General features: G+C 51.9%; 1 protein-coding gene across 1 annotated transcript; it reads left to right on the top strand.

The window, feature by feature from the left end:
- Nucleotides 1–2315: 2315 nt before the first annotated feature.
- LOC122384910 lies at nucleotides 2316–21179 on the top strand. Its single transcript, XM_043372721.1, has 5 exons — nucleotides 2316–2673; nucleotides 16581–16721; nucleotides 17870–18119; nucleotides 18438–18669; nucleotides 19816–21179. Exons 1-5 carry the CDS (start codon nucleotides 2532–2534, stop codon nucleotides 20224–20226), a joined length of 1176 nt encoding a protein of 391 aa, XP_043228656.1. The 5' UTR covers nucleotides 2316–2531; the 3' UTR covers nucleotides 20227–21179.
- The last annotated feature ends 1213 nt before the right edge of the window (nucleotides 21180–22392 follow it).

The following is a 22392-nucleotide window of genomic DNA, read 5'->3' as shown; positions in this document are numbered from 1 at the left end:
TCTCTCTAAACAAAATCGATCACAAATTGTCAGCCAGAATGGGAGCAGACCAGCTCTTGCGGGACAGCGCCTGCCGCGTCGGACGGGAGCGGCGATAAAACGGCGCAGCCCGGAAACTCCGGCGACGGCAACTTGCGACTCGCTGACTTGTGTTCTGCGTTTCGCGGCGACGTATAGGTTCATTTCGTTGACGAACGCTTGGGTATGTACAGGGTGTCCCAGAATTACCCGGACATTTATTTTCTGGCTAAAAGTACGATTGCGCCCGATTCTAATGATATACAAGCATCATACTTTTATAAGATATCCCTTAGCTATCGAGCTTGGGGACTGTGTGCTTTTGGTGACCGGTAACGACTCGAGTCAAGTATTATCCAGAGTCAAGTAAGAGTAGTCCTTTTCCGTTTTCAGCTTAAGCCACTAATAGGCAACCATGGTGAATCAACTCCCGTTTTCAACTTTGTAAACGGACATTCGGCATGATTTTTGCTGGAGAGCTTCAGTAGCTCATCTGCAAGCAGTTAGGATTGAGCAAAGCGCTATTATATCAGCTAACGAAGCCAGAGAGAGCAAGAGATAAACCTGATTGACAAGCTTGGGCTCGGCCAAAAAGGGCCATGCACCAGTTGTCAAACGGCTGGTTGCTTGTCATGGACAACAAACGTCACTGATCTAGCTAAAAACTAGCTAAACGATAGATCAGGATTATCTAAAGAACATCAGTCTACTTTCCACCACTATCTTCGCAAAATTTTGGAATTTGGGGTCCCTCGTCTGAAAAATATGCGAAAACTACGGGAAAAGCAGCGAAAATCGTTACAATTCATCCCAAAAATATAACATATACAACAAAAAATTATATTGAAGCACACTTTGTGGTCTAACGAAGGTATTCTGTCATTTGAACCGCCCGAAAAAGGCGTGTGTGAACGTCAGATGGCTACAACGCCCCAACAGCAGAGACGGCCAGGCACCCGTCGAAAATCAAATTGTGAGACATTTTGAGCCACCGTGCACTCATTCGGCTTGATATGATGGCCCAACGACAGCCGTTAGCACAGAGTACTACTGCGGTAATATTCTACCAGTAAAAAAACTGGATGCCGTAAACCAAATGGCCATGAACGGGTTTGTTTTGGAAACCAAATCTGTTGGAAGCCAAAGGTCCCGCCATGTTCAGACATTGAGCTTCTCCACTTCAGATGTAAAAAAACGCGGCAAAAGTGGTGTAGGCAGCAATTTTTGTTTTGGGGGATAATGCCTTATGACCTGGCAACACTTTGATGTTAAGTTTATCTTATATGATCGTATTATCCTCCGGCAACAGGTCAAAGGAAACAGGCCTTCACCCAGTTTCGGGAGAGCCGTAAAACAACTGAGGCCAGCAATGGCTGGCATTTTCAATCATTGTCGGCTGATCTTGTAACAAGCGTATCTATTGCATGTGCTATTTCACAGCCACCCTAGTTGACTATATAGGACGATAAAAAGAAAAAAGCGCAATCATGTTTGCCTTATTTTATACGCTAATTAACAAGGTCCGGGTAATTCTGGGACACCCTGTAGGTAGCAGCAGCGTTACCGCTGGGAAGTGCAGCGTTGGAAGTGCGTATTTTTCCAGATGTTGCATCACAGCTGAGTTGTTAATACGCGTAGTTTAGGATGAATCAAAACCCTTATTCGTTTTCAAATGACGAACTTTGTCAAAAGGCCCTACTCATTCGCAAATGGTCAAAATCTCTTCCAGACGGCCCTATCCTACCTAAGGTAACTTCAACTAGACATTTCCTTAATTCAATGTTATTCATGTGTCATTTTTTTTCGTTTAATCCTGATAAAATTTTGATGTATCGGCTTAGCATGATGAGCCTCACGACAGCTAGAAACTCATCTTTGAAAGGTTATATACATATAATGTAGACCTGTCCCAATGCGTCATCAATTTTGAGCATGGATGGAGAATGTTTGAAAAACTTACCCCGGCCGGCGACCGATAGTCGGAAGAACGATATGCTCACATTTTGTCAATGGTTATCAACAAACCTATATTCTGTTTGAGCAACAACCCGATAAAGCCTGGTCAGTAGGTAGTGAATGCTGAGTAGATCAACATTGACAACATTGGTGTTAGTGCGTGACTGGCATGGTCCAAGGCCAGGTGAGTGATAACGCAAACGTCGCGGTGGTCGGTGACTGTGCGACACTGCGCTGTGGTCGGCGCAGATAGCGCGCCCTATCTGTGGCCCCTGGCTGACGTCAGCGGCGCTATCGGCCTGTACCGACACCGGTCGGCCGGTCACCGGCGGCCTATCGACAATGTAGTGGCCAAGTGGTTACCTCAGAACGCGTCTGTGATCGCAGCAGCCGACCGGTGCCGCGCCGCCTCTGAGCTGCCAGTGGTGGTCTGCGGGGAACACTCTCCTTCTCCGCGCCCGCCGAACGGGGCCGACGGCGTCGGTACACCGCCGTGCACGGTCGCCATAGCGAGTTGCAGTCTGTGCCCCGCTCGGCATCCCGGTGTGGCCGGCGCCATGGCCGCCGGCCGGCTGACGGTCGGTCTGGTCTGCCTGTCGGCGCTGGCCGTCACGGCCGGTCTCGACTGGAGCGGCCGGATGCTGGCCGTCGGGCACACCGACTCGCCCGAGGACCGGCAGCTCACGCAGCTAATGATCGGTGAGACCGACCCCGCGCCATTAACAGCGACACCGCGCTCCGCGGCTCCAGAGCAGCGGCAGTCAAATACCGGCCCCGAAATGAACTTCTGAACTGATCTTACACAGGTTAAGCCAATCACGCAAGGACCAATTGACGAAATTTGTATAAAAAATGGGTAAATGTCTAAAAAACAATTATGCCTCTGTAGCTCACCGTATATGTCAATCTTATCACCGTGCAAAGATACAAAGTTTTTTTTTTTGCTGACCTATCGGCCTAATTTACGTGACCTTTGGTCTGTTTTAACCCTCGCACTTGCAGGAGGTTCTTTCGACCCTCCTGTAAGTGCGAGGTTTAAAACAGACCAAAAGTCAGGTAAATAAAGCCGATAGGTCTAAAAAACTGCCGTCACTGTACCGCCTTGACCGGGCCCAGGTGGCCGTGGCTCAGAGAACAGTGCACGGGTCTCCGGCAGAAGCCGTCCTTGTTTGGCTGCGCGTTTGCGCCGCCTGCTGCTGAGCTCTAGGCTACTCAGCAGCGGGTCATGCTCACGAACTGCGAGCATGAATCCGAAGAGGTAGGACATGCTGTGGAGGCGGCTGTCCTTTCGCGTGTGCTTTAAAGGGACTATCCCACCTTTAACATGGGGTTTGAGTTGAGATAGCCAAGTTTGCGGCGAGGTTCAGAAACCACTATCTATCTAGGTTGCAACCCCCGCGGCCTCTTGGTGTCGAAGAAATTCGTTCCCTTCATTTGAAAATGGGCCTTGCGCAAGGCCCTATCTTCAACATGGGGCGACCGTTAGTGTGACGTCACCTCGTTTAGTCATTCTGATTTAAATGGGTTTGTTCGTTGAAAAATCGCTTAAAACTTGGTCTGAACTTTGTTGTGGTGCCTACAGAGTAAGAAGAATCAGCTTTATGACAGTAATGTACTGGGGAAGGAGGTAATTTTGGGCTGTGACGTCACATATTTGAAAGTTTGTTTTTGGAATATGGGAAGCCTAAGATGTTTAATGAAAAATAAATGCCAGAGCCGTGTTCCTGGTCATCCAATCTGTAAAGACAGGCACAATTTAACTGGTTTTAACAACATTTTAGAAGGTGGGATAGTAAGGTTGCGTGGCTGCTTGTGGCTCGCTTCCAGCGCCTCCTCCGACATGCACCCGATGGGCAGGAGATACCAGCAGGTGACCGTGGCCGAGTGGATCAGGAGCTTGTGCACTGTGCAGTGTCAGGCATGCTGTACCAGCTGTACAGCTCCACGTACATCAGGGATGCTGCCTGCAGATGCTGGCCAGTGCGTCTGGGTTCACTGCGTGTCGGCTGCTCACGGCCTGCAATATCACATCAGCAGCCGCCGAATCAGGTCCCGGTCGAGGTCCGTGGCCCGTGCACGCAGCGACGTCTTCGGCAGCTTGAAAGAAGCGCCGAGCGGTGTTATCGTGTGAGTTACCTACACCGCCGCCCCTTGGTTCGTCCACTCGAAGACCAGTCTTCCCTCAAGCTGTCGTGGACCCGTCGTTTGGCTTCCTTGAGCTGCTGTTTGGCCTCCGGGCCAACTACCAGGACCTACAGTCTCTTATCCGTTGGCGCACACCCCTTATTTTAGGTCTCCAGGAGACCAAGCTAGCGCCAAACGTTACCTTTGCCATCAAGGGCTACTCTGTTTTTAGAAGAGACCTGGACACCCCTACCATTGCCCATGGAGGTGTGCTTCTGGCGGTTCACCACAGCGTACCTGCTCGCCAGGTGCCGCTGCAGACTCCCCTGCAGGCGGTGGCCGCCAGAGTTGATTTCAACCACCGGGAACTGACAGTGTGCTCTTTATACCTACCACCAGGTATAGCGCTCCCGGTGGTTGAGCTGCATCGACTTGTCGATGAGCTTCCACCTCCGGTCCTGGTAGTCGGCGATTTTAATGCCCATAGCCTGGCGTGGGGATGCGACACGACTGGCACTCGTGGTCGACTTTTAGAATCTTTTATCCGCGATGAGGCGCTGTGTATTTTAAATACAGGACAGCGCACCCATTTTACAACACCCTCCGGTCAAACATCGGCTCTGGACCTGAGCTTAGTCAGTCCGCGGCTAGCTCAGCTTTTTACCTGGTCCGTCCATGACGACCCACTCGGGAGCGACCACTTCCCAGTGTGGCTGGAGCACCAGGAGTCCCCAGTGTCAGGCAACCGTCCACCTAGGTGGAATGTTCGGAAGGCCGACTGGGGCGAATTCCAGGCCGCCGTAGAGGCCACGGTTTTATCCAGAGCCGACGCCTCTGTGATGTCTACAGATGATTTTACATGTTTACTCATTGACTCCGCAAACGGGTGCATACCCAAGACGTCGAGTCAGCCTCGTCGTCCTCCGGTCCCGTGGTGGACCAAGGAATGCGGAGATGCGATTCGTGCCAGGAAGCGCGCTTTTAGAAAGTTTGACCGGAGTAGTACTACTGAGAACCTCATCGCTTTTAAGAAAGCGCGGGCTTTTGCCCGTCGCGTTTTAAAAGAGGCAAAGGCTGTTTCATGGCGCACGTACGTGAGTTCCTTAAACCGTTTTACTCCTACGACCCAGATATGGGCACGCATGAAGCGCATTGAAGGCCGGTTCAGCTCTGTTCCGCTTCCGGTTTTAAGAGTGAACAACACGGACATATCCCACCCTTTAGACGTCGCAGAGACGATAGGCCGTGCACTCTATCAGCGCTGCCGAGGAGAGCCGTCCTCACGACCTGCACCAGCCGCCGTGGACTTCAGCACAGCTGAAAATTTGATGTACAATGAGCCTTTCTCTATGGCTGAGCTCACGTCTGCCATCAGCTCGTTGCGCAGCGTCTCAGAAGGTCCGGATGCTGTCCACAACGACATGCTCCGTCATCTCCCAGCAGTTGCCCTCGAGGCGCTGCTAGCAACTTTCAATTCGCTTTGGGAGACTGGCACTTTCCCTGAGACCTGGCGGGAAGCCACTATCATTCCTATCTTGAAGGCTGGCAAGTCGGGACATGACCCTCTCCACTATCGGCCCATCTCTCTCACATCATCGCTTTCAAAGCTGATGGAGAAGATGGTCAATGTGCGTCTTAGCTGGTTTTTGGAACATCACGGTGTTTTTACAAACGCCCAGTGCGGTTTTAGAAAGCACCGCAGCCCTGTTGACCACATTTTAGCCCTTGACACCGAGATACGCACCTGTTTTACTGAAAAGAAGCACCTTGGAGCACTGTTCTTTGATATTGAGGCGGCCTATGATACAGTCTTACGACACAGCATACTTTCCAAAGTATATAAGTACGGCATACGCGGCCGGATGGGCCTCTTTATCAATAATTTTTTATCGGGTCGTCGGTTTAAAGTCCGAGTTGGCAGTGATTTCTCGAGCAGTTTTACCCAGGAGAACGGAGTTCCCCAGGGTGGGGTGCTTAGTGTGGCGTTGTTCGCGGTGGCAATCAATGACATCGTCGACGACCTCCCGGTTTCCATCGGGAGATCGCTTTTTGTCGACGATTTTGCCATCTGGTTTGCTGCTTCAAGCGCTCGACACGCGGCTGGACAGCTGCAGCTCGCCGTAACACGTTTGGAGAGGTGGAGCGGTAAGAATGGTCTTCGTTTTTCCACAGCGAAGACCGTGGCAATGCACTTTTGCCGCCGACGTTGTGACGACCTAGCTTTGGGAATCAAGCTCTACGGACAGGTGATTCCCACTCGGCCGGTGGCGAAGTTTCTTGGGATTTATTTTGACAGTCGCTTGACGTATAAGGAACATTTTAGAACGCTTCGGGAACGGTGTTTTAAATCCCTGAACGTTTTAAAATGTGTTGCTCGCACATCTTATGGGGCGGACCGCAGGACCCTTCTTCTCCTGTACCGATCGATAGTTCGGTCGAAGCTGGATTACGCTTCTTTTGTGTACGATTCAGCGAGCCAATCCAGCAAAAAGGTCCTCGACGCAGTCCATCATGCTGCAATCCGTGTCGCCACCGGAGCATTCCGCACCTCGCCCAGCAGCAGCCTTCTTGCTGAGGCGCACGAGCCGCCTCTATCCCTACGCCGCCAGATGCTTGGCATGCGCTATGCGCTGAAACTGCGTCAGTTCCCGACGCATCCGACGTATCCGTACGTCTTCTCCACCTACTATACTCGACTTGACAGAGCGCGACAATCGCTCTGCTTTGGAGCGCGCATGAGAGGTCTCTTCTCCGCAGCCAACATAGGTTTACGTGTCGTACGACGTAGCTGGGGTACGTCCTCTCCGCCTTGGAAACACGCAAAACCTCAAGTAGATCTCTCACTCTCCGAAGTTAAGAAGGATGACTTGCTGCCTTGTGAGGCGCGAGTCAGGGCCTTGCAACACATCGTCTCGTACGATGGTTTTAACACCGTTTTTACAGACGGATCAAAAACACCTGAGGGAGTGGGATGTGCTTTTATCGCAGGTCGCGATACCCGCTCATTCTCTCTACCTTCTTTTGCCTCGGTGTTTTCATCTGAGCTAGTCGCCATCGAGAAGGCTCTGTGTTTTATCGAGGTGTCGGACGGCCTTTCTTACTTGATTTTATCGGACTCCCTAAGTAGCCTTTTGGCGTTACGGAGTTTTAATCCAGTTGACCCGATCGTTCAAGACATTTTAGCTCGACTTCAGTCAGTGGAACAATCGGGAAAATTTGTTCAGTTCTGCTGGATTCCCAGCCACGTCGGCATACACGGCAACGAGCTGGCAGATGCGGCCGCGAGGCGCGCGGCCGCGGCCTCCTGCACTCGACGTCTGCCATTGCCGGCGCGTGACCTTTATTCGGCTGTGCGATCTTTCATTCTCTCTGAGTGGCAGGCAGAGTGGAGCCTACGTGGAGGCGGAAAGCTCCGTGAGGTGAAGCCGACTTTGGAGCCATGGAGGTCTTGCTTGCAAGACAACCGGTCCAACGAGGTGATCTTGTGCAGGCTCCGAATCGGCCATACATATGCCACGCATGGCCACCTCCTCCGCGGAGACGAGCAGGCCATTTGCAACGGTTGTTCCGCGCCTCTTACCGTCGCTCACGTGCTCTTATCTTGTCCACTTTTAGAACCAGACCGGACGCGCTACCTCGGCCGCATCGCTCCGGGTACCACTGTCCGCCACCTGCTGGGTGACGAGTCACCCTGGGTTTTATCTGGCAACATCTTTTCCTTTATCCGTGCAGTCAAATTCCAAGCGATTTACTCGACCTGACCCAAATCCTCTCTAGTCTCCTTGTCTAGTCAGTTGTCTATTACGACGCTTTTGCGTTGTTTTATTTTACCCTGTCTTTTTTTATAAAGTCTTCTACTTTCTAGTCTTGATATCTAGAAAGTTTCTTCTTTTGAAACACTTGTTTTACTAGCGCGACGTTATGGGCGCAAAATGACCTTTGCAGTCGACGCGCCCTAAAGCCCCAATAAACAACAAAACAACAAGAGCTGCTGTTTTTCTTGCGGGGACGCCGCTGTGTTCTTTCTCGGCTGGAGACGGTATGCGATAAGTAGCAGTCCCTCCATGACCCGAATCCAACAGTGGAGGCTGCTGATGCCGTACTTTATGTTTGACTCAGTTCGGACAGATACGACGTCAAAGTTCATGATGCTGGGCGTGGTGGCGCAGATGCTGCAGGACTGCGTCGATGACGTGCTGGTGGCAGCGTTGATGCATTTGCCGTCAACCATCATCATGTGCAGAGCATGGTTAACGATAGCCGAGGCAGTCCGCAGTGGCTGCAGCCTCCAGCGATCTCCTCCCTCATGCGGCTTGTCTCCGTGATCACTGCCGGCGTCTCGTTGCTAAAACTGATTGATAGACCGGCAGATACGAGGAGAACCTGGCGTCATGTTCTCCCACACGACAGGGCCGCTCTCCGTATCCAGTCGCCGCGGCACCACGCAGGCAACAAACAAAATGCTGTCGTGTTGGACGCCGCTCTGCTTATACTGGCTATAGGAGCCGTCCACTCCCCATTGCAGGTCAGCTTTAGATCGGGGCTGCTCTCCTCTTACACCGAGCTCCGTTGGGAGACCACCTCCTCCTGCGGCTGTAGCAGCCTGAGCGCGGATTTCGATATCGTGCCGCGGCAACGTGGAACATGTTGTCACCAACTGTCACCAACATCAGATCTGCCCGAGAGTTCAAACGCGCTATTCGATAGAAAGTGCCATAGAACTGTCGCTGCTTCTCGTCACACAGTGCATTCATTTTGTGCTAAAATTTCATGCAACACAATGTGCGAAGTCTTCGCTTTTAGCCTCACATTTTAAACCTTCACCTTTTTATGTATTTTATGAATATGGCGAGTGTCTGCTCTAATGTCTCGTTTTATTCAGTCGTTCCATGAGTGTGCTATCTTGTATTGACGCAAATCCCGAAAAGCCATCATGTGGACGGATTTTAGATGAATACATACATACATACATACATACATACATACATACGCGAGCTGCGCAGCTAGTTGTGGGCCCCGGCTGGAAGAGCCGGCCTCCGCAACGAGCTTGGCAGCCTTCCGGCGTCCCTACTGATGGAAACCGGAACTGCGGCGGAGAACACCAGCTCCCGGCTACTGTGCCGCTTCCGCAGCACGGCTGTGACTTTCAGCTTCGTGCGGTGCGTCTTCTGCGCAGAAAATGGGAGACTGGGCCGTCCCGTGCCGCGTGACGTGGATGGCTCCGCCTGGCATACGGGCCGTGACAGGCACACCGTGACAGGCACGTCGTCACGTCCTCCAGCCATTCAGCATTCTCCCTCATGAACCACCACTTGGTGCGACTACAGCTGACCCAGCGCTGCCTGTTCGCATAGGCTTTACCTGGTTCACATCTCTTATCGCATCCTCTGACGCTTCCTGGCCAGTCAACGCAACGAACTGGTCACAAAAGCGTCCAGCACGTTGAGTACAGCATTTACCAACGCCTTTGCCGTCCAGTGAGGCTCTGAAAAGGGTCAGCCGTTTAAAACACTTGCTCGACGCCTCGCTAAGCTCCTCAGGCCACACCACTTTGTTTAAAACATGGCGGTGGATAGTGGTGGGCGGGTCAGGTCAGGTCACGCCTGGTCAAGTAGCCACATGAATATAAATACGAACTTCTTACTATCAGTTTTTACTACTAGTTGTACTTGCGCACTTATAAAACAAACAGAAAATTGTCCTTGATATAGGGCTAAAAAAATATTTGTTGCTTATTTAAAAAAGCAAAACATGATGCCACCCCTCCCTTCCCTCCCCCCCCCCCCCCCAGCCCGTACTGACCGGGAACCGCCGCAGTCGGCTGACCCGCCGCGGTGCGGCGAGGCGGGGCGCAAAGAGCCACGGGACATATTCTGCTTTGCACGGTTCGTCGGAAAGTCATTTCATCCACAAAACAAACGAAATATACCATTCGAAAGCTTACGTTGAGCTGATTCCAAAAATGTATCTTTATCGAAATCGTTCGATGGCCTTTTTAAAAAATTGCGTTTTTGTAAAAACGTCATAATTTTTTATCCAACGAGCTGTCCAGGATATTATTGAAATTATCCAGTGAAAGCTGAATGCCAAAGGAACAATATGAAGAAAAAATATATAAAGTATTAATATGCGCCTCTCACAGCCGGCAACAAGGCGCGATCAAGCAACTCAGTGTCACGATGGATGAAGATCAGCCACACAGAACCGTGAAATGACCCTTATTGACTCGCAGACCGTCTGACCGGCTACGGGAGAAACGTTCGAGTCTCGTCCTGCTAAGCAAGTGTCATATTTGCTTGTTTAACGATCCATAGCGCTGTCAAATTTATCCAGGATGCCTGCGAAGAAAGTTAATTGTTCTGCTAGATTTACAACATGCATTAACTTACATTTTCTTATACAGGTTTTGCTCCGTCCCGCTGCGCTCAATGCCTGCGCCTGGAAAGAGGTTAACATTTTGGTATTTCATTCAAAAATCATACCTTGGGATTATTTTTCGAACTTTTCATGCGTATGCAGTGCATACGCATGAAAAGTATGAAACTATGCATGAAACTATGCACATATTCCTTATCGAGTACCGATAATAAAAGCACATTGCAACATTAACCTGCGTCCTGATGGGGTCTGCCGAGCAACGCGGTCTGATGGGGGGGGCATTTTGCCCCCCCCCCCTAAGATCTCGAGAACCACGCAACATAGCGACAAGCGGCAAACGGCGTTGGATAGCCCCAACGGGGAACTACCTTGTGACCCAATTTCATTGACCTCGGTCAAACCGATGACGTCACAGGTCAGGTCAAAGGTCGAATTTTCACCGTTTACAGGCATTTCAAGAAATGCGTTGTAAAATGGAGTAAAATGCATTTCATTGAAAATCATCGATGGGGAAATGTCCGTCAAACACATATTTTGCTATTTGAGATCACTGATACCAGGTCAGGTCACAGAGGTCAGGTCACTAAGGGTCACAAATTAAAAATATCATGTGATGCATGTTTTATGGTCCATTTTATATGCTAAATGCGATTGTGTGGGACAGGCGACTTGGGGTCAGTTGAGATTATGTTTTGGTGAAGGTCAGTTTGTGTTACAAGATCCGACTTGAATCGAGAGTTACGTATGCCAAATTTCAGCTATCACCAGCACGCTTGGAGCTATCGCAAAAAAAAATCGTGGAGGCGGTACCTGCCCCCCCCCCCCGGCCGGCAAGGGGGGCAGAAACAACCCCCTCTCCTTTTCCGTCGATATCTCCTCACATATTGCGGACATAGGCGTAGGAACGTTTTCGAAAGTGGGGGGGCCAGGGTCCCAGAGGTCCAAAACCTAACCTACCCCCAAAATCCGATTTCTCCTCGGATTTCGGCCACTTTGTTTTCGCAAACATGCTCAGAGGTAAAAAAAAAAATCGAGACAAAAAAAGAAAAACATTGGTTGAAATTTCAGGGAGTCTCCCGTCCATAAACTCAAACTGATGGACGCGTTCCCCTGTCCTCCGCAGCCGCTGGCACCCATGCAAATTCCAGAGGCATCCAGCAACTTTTTCATTACGAGCAAGCGTGAAACGTGCAAAGCGAGTCTTTTCAATATACCTATAAAAATCAGCATGAACGGCCCAGCTAGGCTCAGCCAGGCCTATAACGTTTTTAAGAGGTTTTATATCAGCGACCACTGCAACTGGGCTGATTGACTATCACTTATCAGAGGCCGGTGTGGGACTTTTAGACGGTCTGGGCCTTCAGAGGCCAGTTTAACCCTCCACGGCCCGGTCCTATAGGTTTTCTACATACGCGCTGGCCGAGGGGGCGGGGGGCGGGTACGACCCCCCTCGCTGTTTCGCCCCAGGTGGAGCTAGCGCGTCGCGGTAAAACGAGCGTGTGCGCCGTTACGAGACGCAGAGATCGATACCCGATTTTATGGTCCTAGGTCAACCGGTGACATCTGACACCGTTCCGTGCTTCTATCCTCAGGATACCGAAATCCTTCTCCTCCACACCGCAACCCCCTCCGGGCTGGACAGGCAACTTTATCTCATGCGGGCTGCTCCCTTGGAGCGGCACCGCTGCTCCCGAGGGAGCGCACCCCGTAGCCGGTTGCAGTGAGTGCCTTGGGGCTGGGTGGCCTGTCCTCTGGACGGGCTCAGCCCCGGCGACTCACTAGGGTGCCTGCCCAGACCAATGTCTCCCCCTATATCCTATCATCCTTCCGGCTCTGAAATGGTCTCATTGGACCGAAAGGGCCTAACCCAACAAAACGAACAAAAACCGGTGACCTCTGAGGTCAGGTCAAGTGCCTCAAGGCACGGTTCCGTTTTTGGTGAATAACTTCGCAAAAAATGGCCGCAGAGCCGCGATTTTGCCAGCATCGTGTTCGCCTCTCTCAGGCGCGTCGAATGATATACTTTTTGTTTGGGTGAGGTAAACTTAGGGTGTTGACCTCGGGTCACGGTCAGGTCGGCGTCCCCAGGTCATGAAATTGGTCGAAGGAGGTCATGTCGCATATCATTCGATTCGGCAGGTCTTCTTGAGTCCATAGGTGGCTTTCCCGACTCGCTAGCTCAATTTGATCGGTACCTAGTTATTGACGAAAAACTAATAAGACCCTTATAACTTCATAAATGACGTCGCGCAAGGTCAACATTGCAAAAGTGACGCATCGAACCTTGCAAGGAGTGCATCAAATCACGATTCGGTGTGCTTGAGATAGTTGGAGATCGATCGTTCCCGGCGCCAGAAAAAAGTTTTCAGTTTATCCCCATTGACTTATACCTAATGGTGAGGTCACGAAAATGACCTGACCTCATATGAACTTTAGGAAAAATCCGAGATATACATTATACAAGTTGAGAGACTCCTATTGGATACTAGGTCCTCCAAGGTTCATTTCCCTGTGAAATCTCCTCTGGCAGTGAGGGCGTTGCGAAGTTGCGACATCTGAAGACCGTGCAGAGGTTCACTTATGACCACATGGGTCAGTGACCTGATCTGACCCGAAAATGCGGTTGGTGTCAAAAGATCCCGTTTGATTCAAAGGTCAGGTATGCCAAGCTTCAGCTCTCTATCGCCGGCGTGTTCGGAGCTATCGCGAAAAAAAACCTATGGAGGGGCGGCACCCGCCCCCCCCCCCCCCGGCCGGCGAGGGTTAAGGCCCTCAGAGACCAGTACAGGGCCTGCAAAGGGCAGGATGAGAACCTTAAGATGCCGACTTGGGCCATCAGAGGCTAATGTGGGTCCTTACAGGCCAGTATTGGCCCTCAGAGGTCAGTGTGGGACCCTAAAATGCCGGCATGGGCCGGTGTTGGACCCCAGAGGCCAGCAGAAGACCCTCAAAAACCAAGATGGGCCTCAGAGGCCGGCATCAGGTCTTCAGAATCCCGTGCAAGGCCCTCACTCTCAGAGACTAATGCGTGTCCTTACAGGTCAGCATGGGCCCTTAGAGGTCAGTGTGGGGCCCTAAAAGACCGGCATGGGCCGGCGTTGGACCCCTCAGGCCAAGGTGGACCCTCAGAGGCCGATGCGGACCCTTAGAGGCCGGCATCGGGTCTTCAGAATTCAGTGCGGGGCCCTCAAAGGCACCTAAAGGCTAGTCTTGGGACCCCAGAGACAGAAATGAGGCCACCAGAGGCCGGTGTGAGGCCCTCAGACGCCGGCTGGGCCCTTGAGGCCGGTTTAGGGGCCCTCAAATGAGGTCAATGTGGGTTCTCAGCGGTCAATGTGGGCGCTTGACCGCCACTGAAGGGCCCTCCGAGATCAGTGTAGGACCCTCAAAGACTGGTTTGGGAGCTGTTAATAGCTAGCGTGGGATTCTTGAGTCTCGTGACAATCGAATAAGGGACAGAGCCCCATACGCCCATGGGGGCCCATTGGTTGTTTGGGGGGGCCAAATGATATGATGGCCCCCTGATTAGCCTTTGGAGGGGGAAGGGCATGGCCCTGATCCCCCTCTGCGACCGCCACTGCACTGAAAGTGGAAGGGGGAGGGGCAGAAACAGACATTGCTGGCCCCCAGCCTGTTTGAACCGAGGCTGAGGCACGGTCACCCTGGCCCCCAGCTAGTACGCCTTTGACGAACTATGCCGACCCCAAGCAGATAAGGTCAAGCGTTGGTCGTTTGTATACGCATTCTCCTGCACCGTGCTAGTATTGTCTTAGTATTGCCTATACCTTTTTAGTGCTCGCTGTCCCGCGCCTCGTATTCAACAAAATGCTGTCACCAGGACTCACAGTCTTGTCTCTGATATGGTTTCCTTCATTGAGTGAAGGAAATTGCGGTCAATAACGCTGTAGAAACAAAAAGGAATCCTCATTAAAGGGCAAGCTGAATAGTTGTCAAGTTACCGGGTGGTAGGTTAGGTACAGACAGACACTTAAGTCAGCAAAAAGTGGGGGGGGGGGGCCAGTTAACATTGCTGGCCCCCCCACCTCCGAAAGTGGGGGGGCCATGGCCCCCCGGCCCCCCCTGTTCCTACGCCTATGATTGCGGATATCGTCACCAAACTTTCGGGACCCCTCTGGGCATCTATTTTACACCTTTTCGCCAAAACCTTTTCCAGTGAATATGGTAGGTCAACCACAAATTAGTAATGTCAATTGCAAAGAATCGTGGTACCGATACCAACCGAAACCCCCTCTACGGGTGGAAGGGTCTGGCCATAGCCCGGGGCGTGGGTTAAAGGGACTATCCCACCTTCTAAAATGTTGGTAAAACCAGTTAAATTGTGCCCGACTTTATAGATTGGATGACCAGGAACACGGTTCTGGCATTTATTTTTCATTAAACATCTTAGGCTTCCCATATTCCAAACACAAACTTTCAAATATGTGACGTCACAGCCCAAAATTACCTCCTTCCCCAGGCCACATTACTGTCATAAAGCTGATTCTTTTTACTCTGTAGACACCACAACAAAGTTCAGACCAAGTTTTAAGCGATTTTTCAACGAACAACCCCATTTAAATCAGAATGACTAAACGAGGTGACGTCACACTAACGGTCGCTCCATGTTGAAGATAGGGCCTTGTACAAGGCCCATTTTCAAATGAAGGGAACGAATTTCTTCAACACCAAGAGGCCGCGGGGGTTGCAACCTAGATAGATAGTGGTTTCTGAACCTCGCCGCAAACTTGGCTATCTCAACTCAAACCCCATGTTAAAGGTGGGATAGTCCCTTTAACCCGGCAGTTGCTGGGGTATTTCGCCACCCACCGTTTGCTGGGGGGGGGCGTTAAACGCCCCCAGCCGATAACTCGAGAACCAATAGGCGCAGCGAAACGCACGAGGCGGCAAACGAAAGAACGCGACGAGACGCTTCAGATGAGTACTTCAAAGTTGAATTTTGAGGTCACAGGTCGGGTCGAGGTCAGGTCAAACACCTGAAATCGGGCTTTCAGTAGCATGGACTTCAGGACTTCGCAATGGGCGCCTCTCGTCATAAACTCTGTCCAAACGGTGCACAATCCATCATATAAGGCCTACAAGAGTGTCAGCTCCATGTAGGGGTCAGTCAAGCATAGGTCAGGGTCAAGGTCAGGTCAACCGGGCAGGCACATATCCCCGAGAATCAAAACTGATATTCGTAGCCTGTGACACAGGTTTTATGGGTAATTTGGGGCGTAGAACACGATGGTGACATTCATTTTATCATATGTGTACGTATTTGGCTAAAAAAGTTCTATTTAAGAAATGCATGTATCAGGGTCGTGAAGAAGTCACGAGAAATTGCCAAGATTCAGTTCAAGATTTTGGAAAATGCGGAAGGATAATCAATAATCTAAGACAGCCATTTGATTGTACATGGTATTGGCAGTCTAACGGCGTTTACGGCATGTCTGTATGTCTATTCTGTGATTTTATATGATTTTTTGAACATATGCCGTTTTTGGTCGAAAACTCAGAAATCATGACGTCACTGAAACCTCGATAACTCAAAAATTTTCCGACCGATTTTTTTGAAACTTTGTCACAATAAGCTTCAATCAATTCCCTACAGGTACCCAAAATTTGGCGCGCCTGCGGCGCGCCGTTTTTGTGCTATGGCCCGGCGAAAAAAGTGGGGGCGTTTAACGCCCCCCCCCAGCAACTCGCGGGTTAACTTAGTTTCCGTTACTTTTGCTTTGTGTAACTAAACTAAGTGACCAGGAAGTGCAATGTACAGTCCACAGCAGAAGTAATGTGTGACTGTGGTTTCAGTCATGGGTATGTTCTGCTTCTGAAGCCTAGGAACGATTAGCCAGACTGCAACGAGACTTTAAATGTAGCTTACATGTATCTTCACCCTTACAGCTACAACTTTATCTATTGACGTCTTCTTTTCAATCAGTCCGCATTTAAAAATCGTCGGTCAAAGCCATCCGTTGAGATTGGTAAAACCACACATTACTTTAGCGGTGGGCTGTACATGAACATTGGTCAGTCTGCCCTAGCTACATTCAAGCCTGTAGTAAATAGGAAAACTGCAGTCCCGTCTTCTGCGCTCCCGACAGCTCAGGGCGAGTATCACCCCTGCAACGCAACGAGCGACTGCTGCGAGGCGGAGAAGAATATCTGCGAGTGTGTGGGCTTCACCTGCATGTGCTATGAAGAAGCCTACTGGCAGAGCGCATCCGCCGCATGCGTCGAAAAGGGTAAGGCAAGCTGCGAGCTCCGCGTGCCAGCCTTGAACCTGTAATCCTTCCTTTTGGTATTTATGCGGCCTCACACCACCCGAAAACCTGCGTCGGACGGCTGCTGTCCATGGGTAGAATCGACGGGACGCAGCGGAACGCTATCGCACTCAGGTTGGGTAATATGCATGGTTGTACATATACATGGTTGTACCATAGTGTAATAAATAACGTTTATTACACTATAAACGTTATTAGAACCCATTATTATAAAAAGTATTAGTGATTTGGTTATACCTATGGTTGTACCTATCGCCTATAACAAACATCGACAACTTTCTTTTATAACTTCTGCAGCTCTTAAAAAAGTAAATGACTAAGTCAGCACTCGCGCCAAGCAAGCTTGTCACGCAGTTCTTGGCCGTCTAATTAGGGAGTTTCAGAGTCCAGACTATTTGACTTAGATAATCTAGAGACGAAAGCTTTGCGAGCGCTGGAGGCACTCACTGATATGGTATGGTCTCTCTGCTCAGCGACCTCTCTCACCAGACACCAACCGCAGACGGCCCACGTCAACAGACTCTTCGTCAGCAGCCGATCCCCGTCAGCAGACTGTCCCCGTCAGCAGCCGGTCCCCGTCAGCAGACTGTCCCCGTCAGCAGCCGGTCCCCGTCAGCAGCCGATCCCCGTCAGCAGCCGGTCCCCGTCAGCAGACTGTCCTCGTCAGCAGCCGCGGTCCCCGTCAGCAGACTGTCCCCGTCAGCAGACTCCTCGTCAACAGACGGTCCCGTCAGCAGCCGGTCCCGTCAGCAGCCGGTCCCCGTCAGCAGACTGTCCCCGTCAGCAGACTGTCCCCGTCAGCAGACTGTCCCCGTCAGCAGACTGTCCCCGTCAGCAGACTCCTCGTCAACAGACGGTCCCGTCAGCAGCCGGTCCCCGTCAGTAGACTGTCGTGTCCCCGTCAGCAGACTGTCCTCGTCAGCAGCCGGTCCCCGTCAGTTGACTGTCCTGGTCAGTCTCTGTGTAAATCGGGCGCGGCAGCGATTCAAAGCGGCGCCGTCACTACCGGGAGTACGATGTCCTGTCGCCCACATTGACTGGTCGAAGGTGAGATGTCCTGGACGTGTCCGGGTCTGTGGTCACTAACGCCGAGCTGTTTCCGTCCGCAGCCGGTCTGGACCAGAACTGCTCCGTGTCCGACCCCGACTCCTGCCGGCTGGAGCACAGCAGCTGCGTGTACGTGCGCGGCTACGGACACATGTGCAAGTGCGACCTGCAGTACTACCCGGACGCGGGCGGGCGCAGCTGCGTGCGCGTGCAGTCGCCCTTCTTCACCACCACCATCATCGTGTCCATCTGCATCCTGTTCGCCGCCGTCGCCATCGGCGTCGTCATGCAGATCCGCAGCAACATGCAGAGGTGGGTGCAATGGGCGCCGGCGGGGGGGGGAGGGGTATCAGCGGGCGTCGCCGTGAGTTCCTTTGTTATGCCATTTGCATTGTTTGGTTAATTCTTGAAAGGACTTACGTTATATTTGAAATTGGATCACGTCTCTCAGCTGGGCAGTATATACAAATGCGCATTGAAAATGGATGGCAATCGTACCTTTCATACACTGCTATACCAGGTTATCTTTCGTTCGAGTACCTTCAACAAACCGATGGTTACCGATCCGGCACCTGTATGCCATGTCGGCCCGTTTACCGCTGTATATGTACCCGCGTGTCCGGCCGGCAGGCGGCTATACCAGCAGCACTACCGGCGCCGGGCCGACCTGGACCAGCTGCTGACTGCGCAGCGCCTGGCGCGCCAGCGGCGGGCGGCGCAGCGGCGCGCCCACCCGACCCGGCGCTACTCGGAGGAGGCCGAGCCCGACGAGCCGCCGCCGCCCTACGTGCCCATCTTCACCACGCGCTCGTCGGGCGACTGGGGCAAGCTGCCCTCCTACCAGGAGGCCGTGGCGCAGCAGGTGAGCGCACCTCGGGGATCGTCACCGGCACCCAACGAATGACAGGTCACCTGACACCCTCATTTTTTTCCGCCGTGCCATACCCGCGCCCATAATAGCGCGCCAAAGACGAGCAGATTTCACATAGCTACTACAGATATTTAAGTACTTCTATTCTTACCATGCGTTTTTATCGACCCAAGTTTTAAATATTGAGTTTTCAGTGACGTCCATAACGGTTGATTACGGAGCGAGCGAAGCGAGCGTAGTCTTTCCTTAGATTAACGGAAATTTCTGAGCATGAGCGGCCGGCCGGCCGGCCGGCCATGCGGACGCTTTTGCGAGGCTTATATCTCAGCAACCACTTGACCGATTTACACGCGGTAATTTTTATAGGGTAGCTTCATTCCTTTTACCAAGTATTGGACTATTCCCGATGGATGTGGGTGACCCCTTATGCACGTGCCACGTGCAAAACGAAGAGGTGTCAGTTTTGTAATTGTTGCAATATCTCGGTAACTACTTGGCCGATTGCGCTGAAAGTTGGCATGTAGGTAGGCACCCACTAGGCACTGCCTATCCATGTGCCAGAGTTGGGGTGCTGCTGCACGTGCGCACGTGCAGGGGTCGTTTCCAGATCTCGAGAACGGCTGGACCGATGGCGCTCAAATTTGGTACACGGTTAGAGACCAGTTAGTAGGATGCCGTGCACAAGTCAGTTGGGACCCATTTTGCACGTGCGCACGTGCAGGGTGCCGCTTCCAGATCTCGAGAACGGCTGGGCCGAATGTGCTCAAATTTGGCACATCGCTAGAAACCGGCTAGTAAGGTGCCGTGCACAAGTCAGTTGGAGGTACCCCCTCGAAATTTCGCACGTGCAAGGCCCACCGTCTCGCTCGCTCCGTTAGTCGCCCCAAAAGGCGTTATACTGGTAACTTAACGGTTGATAAATATTCGCTCACCTAATGTACGTACTGTAAATCGACCTCCTAAGTAACTGTCGACCGAAGTAATTGTCGACAATTAATGCTAGACGAAACGTGATAACTGAATGTGGCGTTGTCACGTTTCATTAACTTTAACCCTACCTCGGTGCTTGAGAGTCGGCGGGAATTTACACCTCTGTGACATCTCTGATGAATAACACCTTCTGCATATCTATTGCAGGACAACGTAGCATTCGAAATGGAGGATGTTGTGTTGCCGGCGGCGGCAGGACAGGCGCCTGGGAGTGCAGCGACTCCTCCTGAATATACAGGAACGCCTCCTGAACGAACAGAAACGTCTTCTGAACGAATAGGAGCGTCTGCTGTACGGGGACGATCAGATACGTTTACTGCGTCGGCCCCGGAGCCGACGACTGAAGTGGAGGCGTCTGCGGCCGAGCGAACTGGAACGTCCGTGGAGCCAGGAGCACCCTCCTCCGGCACAGGGCCGGCCTCGGCTGGAATACAGCTCTCGGGGGTGGCGCCAGCCGCTGCAGCGAGTCAGCGGCGGCCCCGGCCCCGGGTGGAGGGCGGCGGACCGTCGCTGCCGCAGCCCGGCGAGTCGCCTCTCCGGCGCACCGGCAGCGTCTGAGGCCGACCGGTCACCCGCAGACGGAGCTCCGGGCAGTCCGGTCACCCGCAGACGGAGCTCCGGGCCGACTGGTCACCTGCAGACGGAGCTCCGGGCCAACCGGTCACCCGCAGACGGCGCTCCGGGCAGTCCGGCCACCCGCAGACGGAGCTCCGGGCAGTCCGGTCACCCGCAGACGGCGCTCCGGGCCCTCCGGAGGGCAGACGGAGCTCCGGCGGGGACACTCTGCCGTCAGTCTCAGAGGAGCGGCGGGCTCGCCTGCTCCGGACCGCCAGTGATCAGTGATCAGCTCACAAGGTTGTCGATTTCGATTCCTCAGTGCATACATATCGGTGAAATACGGTCTGTGGGGGTCACAAAGGGTGGGTGTGGGACGGTGATGCAGCAACTCAACGGTGAGAAGCGCTGAATTTTGGGTACTACTGTGCTACCGGAACATGCAACTACCAACAATGTCGAATGTCGCCCTCTGTCATTCATGAAGACCACAATTGAATTGTTGGTTTGTTCACAATATCTGTACCGGATTGGCATGATAAGTGCTATCACTAGCTAATAATGTAGCCCGATAGCTCACTGAAGATTTCCTAGTCCGTAGTCTCAGTATTTTGGAGTGGGGCTTGCGAGTCTCGATATGAATATCACCCGAGCTCAACACCGAAAGGAGATTTTATGTACCTCAAATATCTCTCCTGTTTATTGTTGTTGTTGTTTTTAAGACAGGGTGGGAAGTCATTTTAGTCAGTGGCGACCAAAGTAGGCATAATGCAATGGTAAGGCTGCCACTTACGCTTGGAATAAGTTATGATTCTTGAGATTGTTGTAGCCTACGGTTTGAATGCGCCGTGATCACTGTATAGTAACAGCGTAAAACAAATTTGCCTGTTACCATGATCGATATGTTGCTCTTATTCTGAACGAAATGTTCAATAAAAAACAGTGTCAACTGATGAGTCAGAGACCTGTGCGAGACACTGCCGCTCGGCATTATAGCAGCAGCGCTGCTTAGTGCTCAACTGCCACAATTCTGACTACATGTCAATGTGGCACTATCGGACTAAACGGAGTCTTTTTTTAACGTTTTCTTGCCCGTTTTAAAAGAAATAGATGACTTTTAACGTGGGATTTCGAACTGGAGTAACTAGCAGTTCCGTAGCTTGAGCTGAGACTAGCACAAATCAGGAGCTTTCATGGCCCAACGATCACCCTAGACGAAGATATTCAATTTCCCGTTCCGTAAAGAGTGTCTTGCAGAAGAATAAGTGCCTTGCTAAGGAATGCAGCCACGTCATCGTCAGCCAATCAGCATGCTGCTCACAGCCAAAGCAGCATGCGTAGGTTTGAACTACGCAATACGATTGGCCAACGCCAGGCGCGCACACAGGATTTTTGAATGGGGGGGGCACGACCTGCGAACTGGGCCCCCCATGCCGAAGGGCCCCCCAAAAAAATGCGCTACGGCCTACGTGCTTTTATTTCGGTTAACGTGAAGCTTCAGCTTTTGCCAAGGCATAGTAAAAGAATTATTTCGGTACCTGTTTTCAAACATTTACGTTCTACGCTGGTACGTTTTATTCAAATGCGATTCAAAGTCGGTAAATATATTTATTTTCACGTAAAACATTCCATTAATAAGCATAGTTGCAAGGCCCTCAGGAATCGACCCCGGGTAGCGCCTGGCTGCCGGCCAGCCGACCGGCCGACCGGCCCCGGCTGGCTAGAAGCAAGGGCCGGTCACTTATTGCCCCGAATGTGTAGGAGCGGGGACAACACTCCTTTTTCACGTAGGTATATTCGCATCTTTATGTAGGCATATCGAGAACATGCATGATTGATGGCTGTGATGAGCATTGTTAGTACAGTTATTACGAGCGAGCGAGCGCAGCGAGCGAAGTGAGTCTTTTCAATATAACGGAAAAATCTCAGTATGAGCGGCCCGGCCCGGCCCGGCCCGGCCCGGCCGCGAGTTACCTAAGTGTGGAACTACCCAGCGCCGAGCCGGCCGGATGACGTCACACCACGGCCAGTGCCGGCGCGGCGGCAGACTGGCCGAGATTGGCATGGTCTTAACTTGGCGAAGAGGCATCGGACGCCAAACTTCTGCTGCAGCTATTAATCACATTTCATGCGTTTCTTCCATGTGTATGAGCTATCAAGTCCTTCGAA

The sequence above is a fragment of the Amphibalanus amphitrite genome, unplaced genomic scaffold (genome assembly GCF_019059575.1).
Source record: "Amphibalanus amphitrite isolate SeventyFive unplaced genomic scaffold, NRLGWU_Aamphi_draft 000203F_arrow, whole genome shotgun sequence".
In the NCBI taxonomy this organism is placed as follows: domain Eukaryota; kingdom Metazoa; phylum Arthropoda; class Thecostraca; order Balanomorpha; family Balanidae; genus Amphibalanus; species Amphibalanus amphitrite.
This window is presented reverse-complemented; position numbering and strand designations above follow the sequence as displayed.

Coding starts and splice junctions, on each gene's coding strand:
- LOC122384910 (XM_043372721.1), top strand. CDS start 2,532: ATGGCCGCCGGCCGGCTGACGGTCGGTCTGGTCTGCCTGTCGGCGCTG. Junction 16,722..17,869: donor CGCCGCATGCGTCGAAAAGG/GTAAGGCAAGCT, acceptor TTCCGTCCGCAG/CCGGTCTGGACCAGAACTGC. Junction 18,120..18,437: donor ATCCGCAGCAACATGCAGAG/GTGGGTGCAATG, acceptor TCCGGCCGGCAG/GCGGCTATACCAGCAGCACT.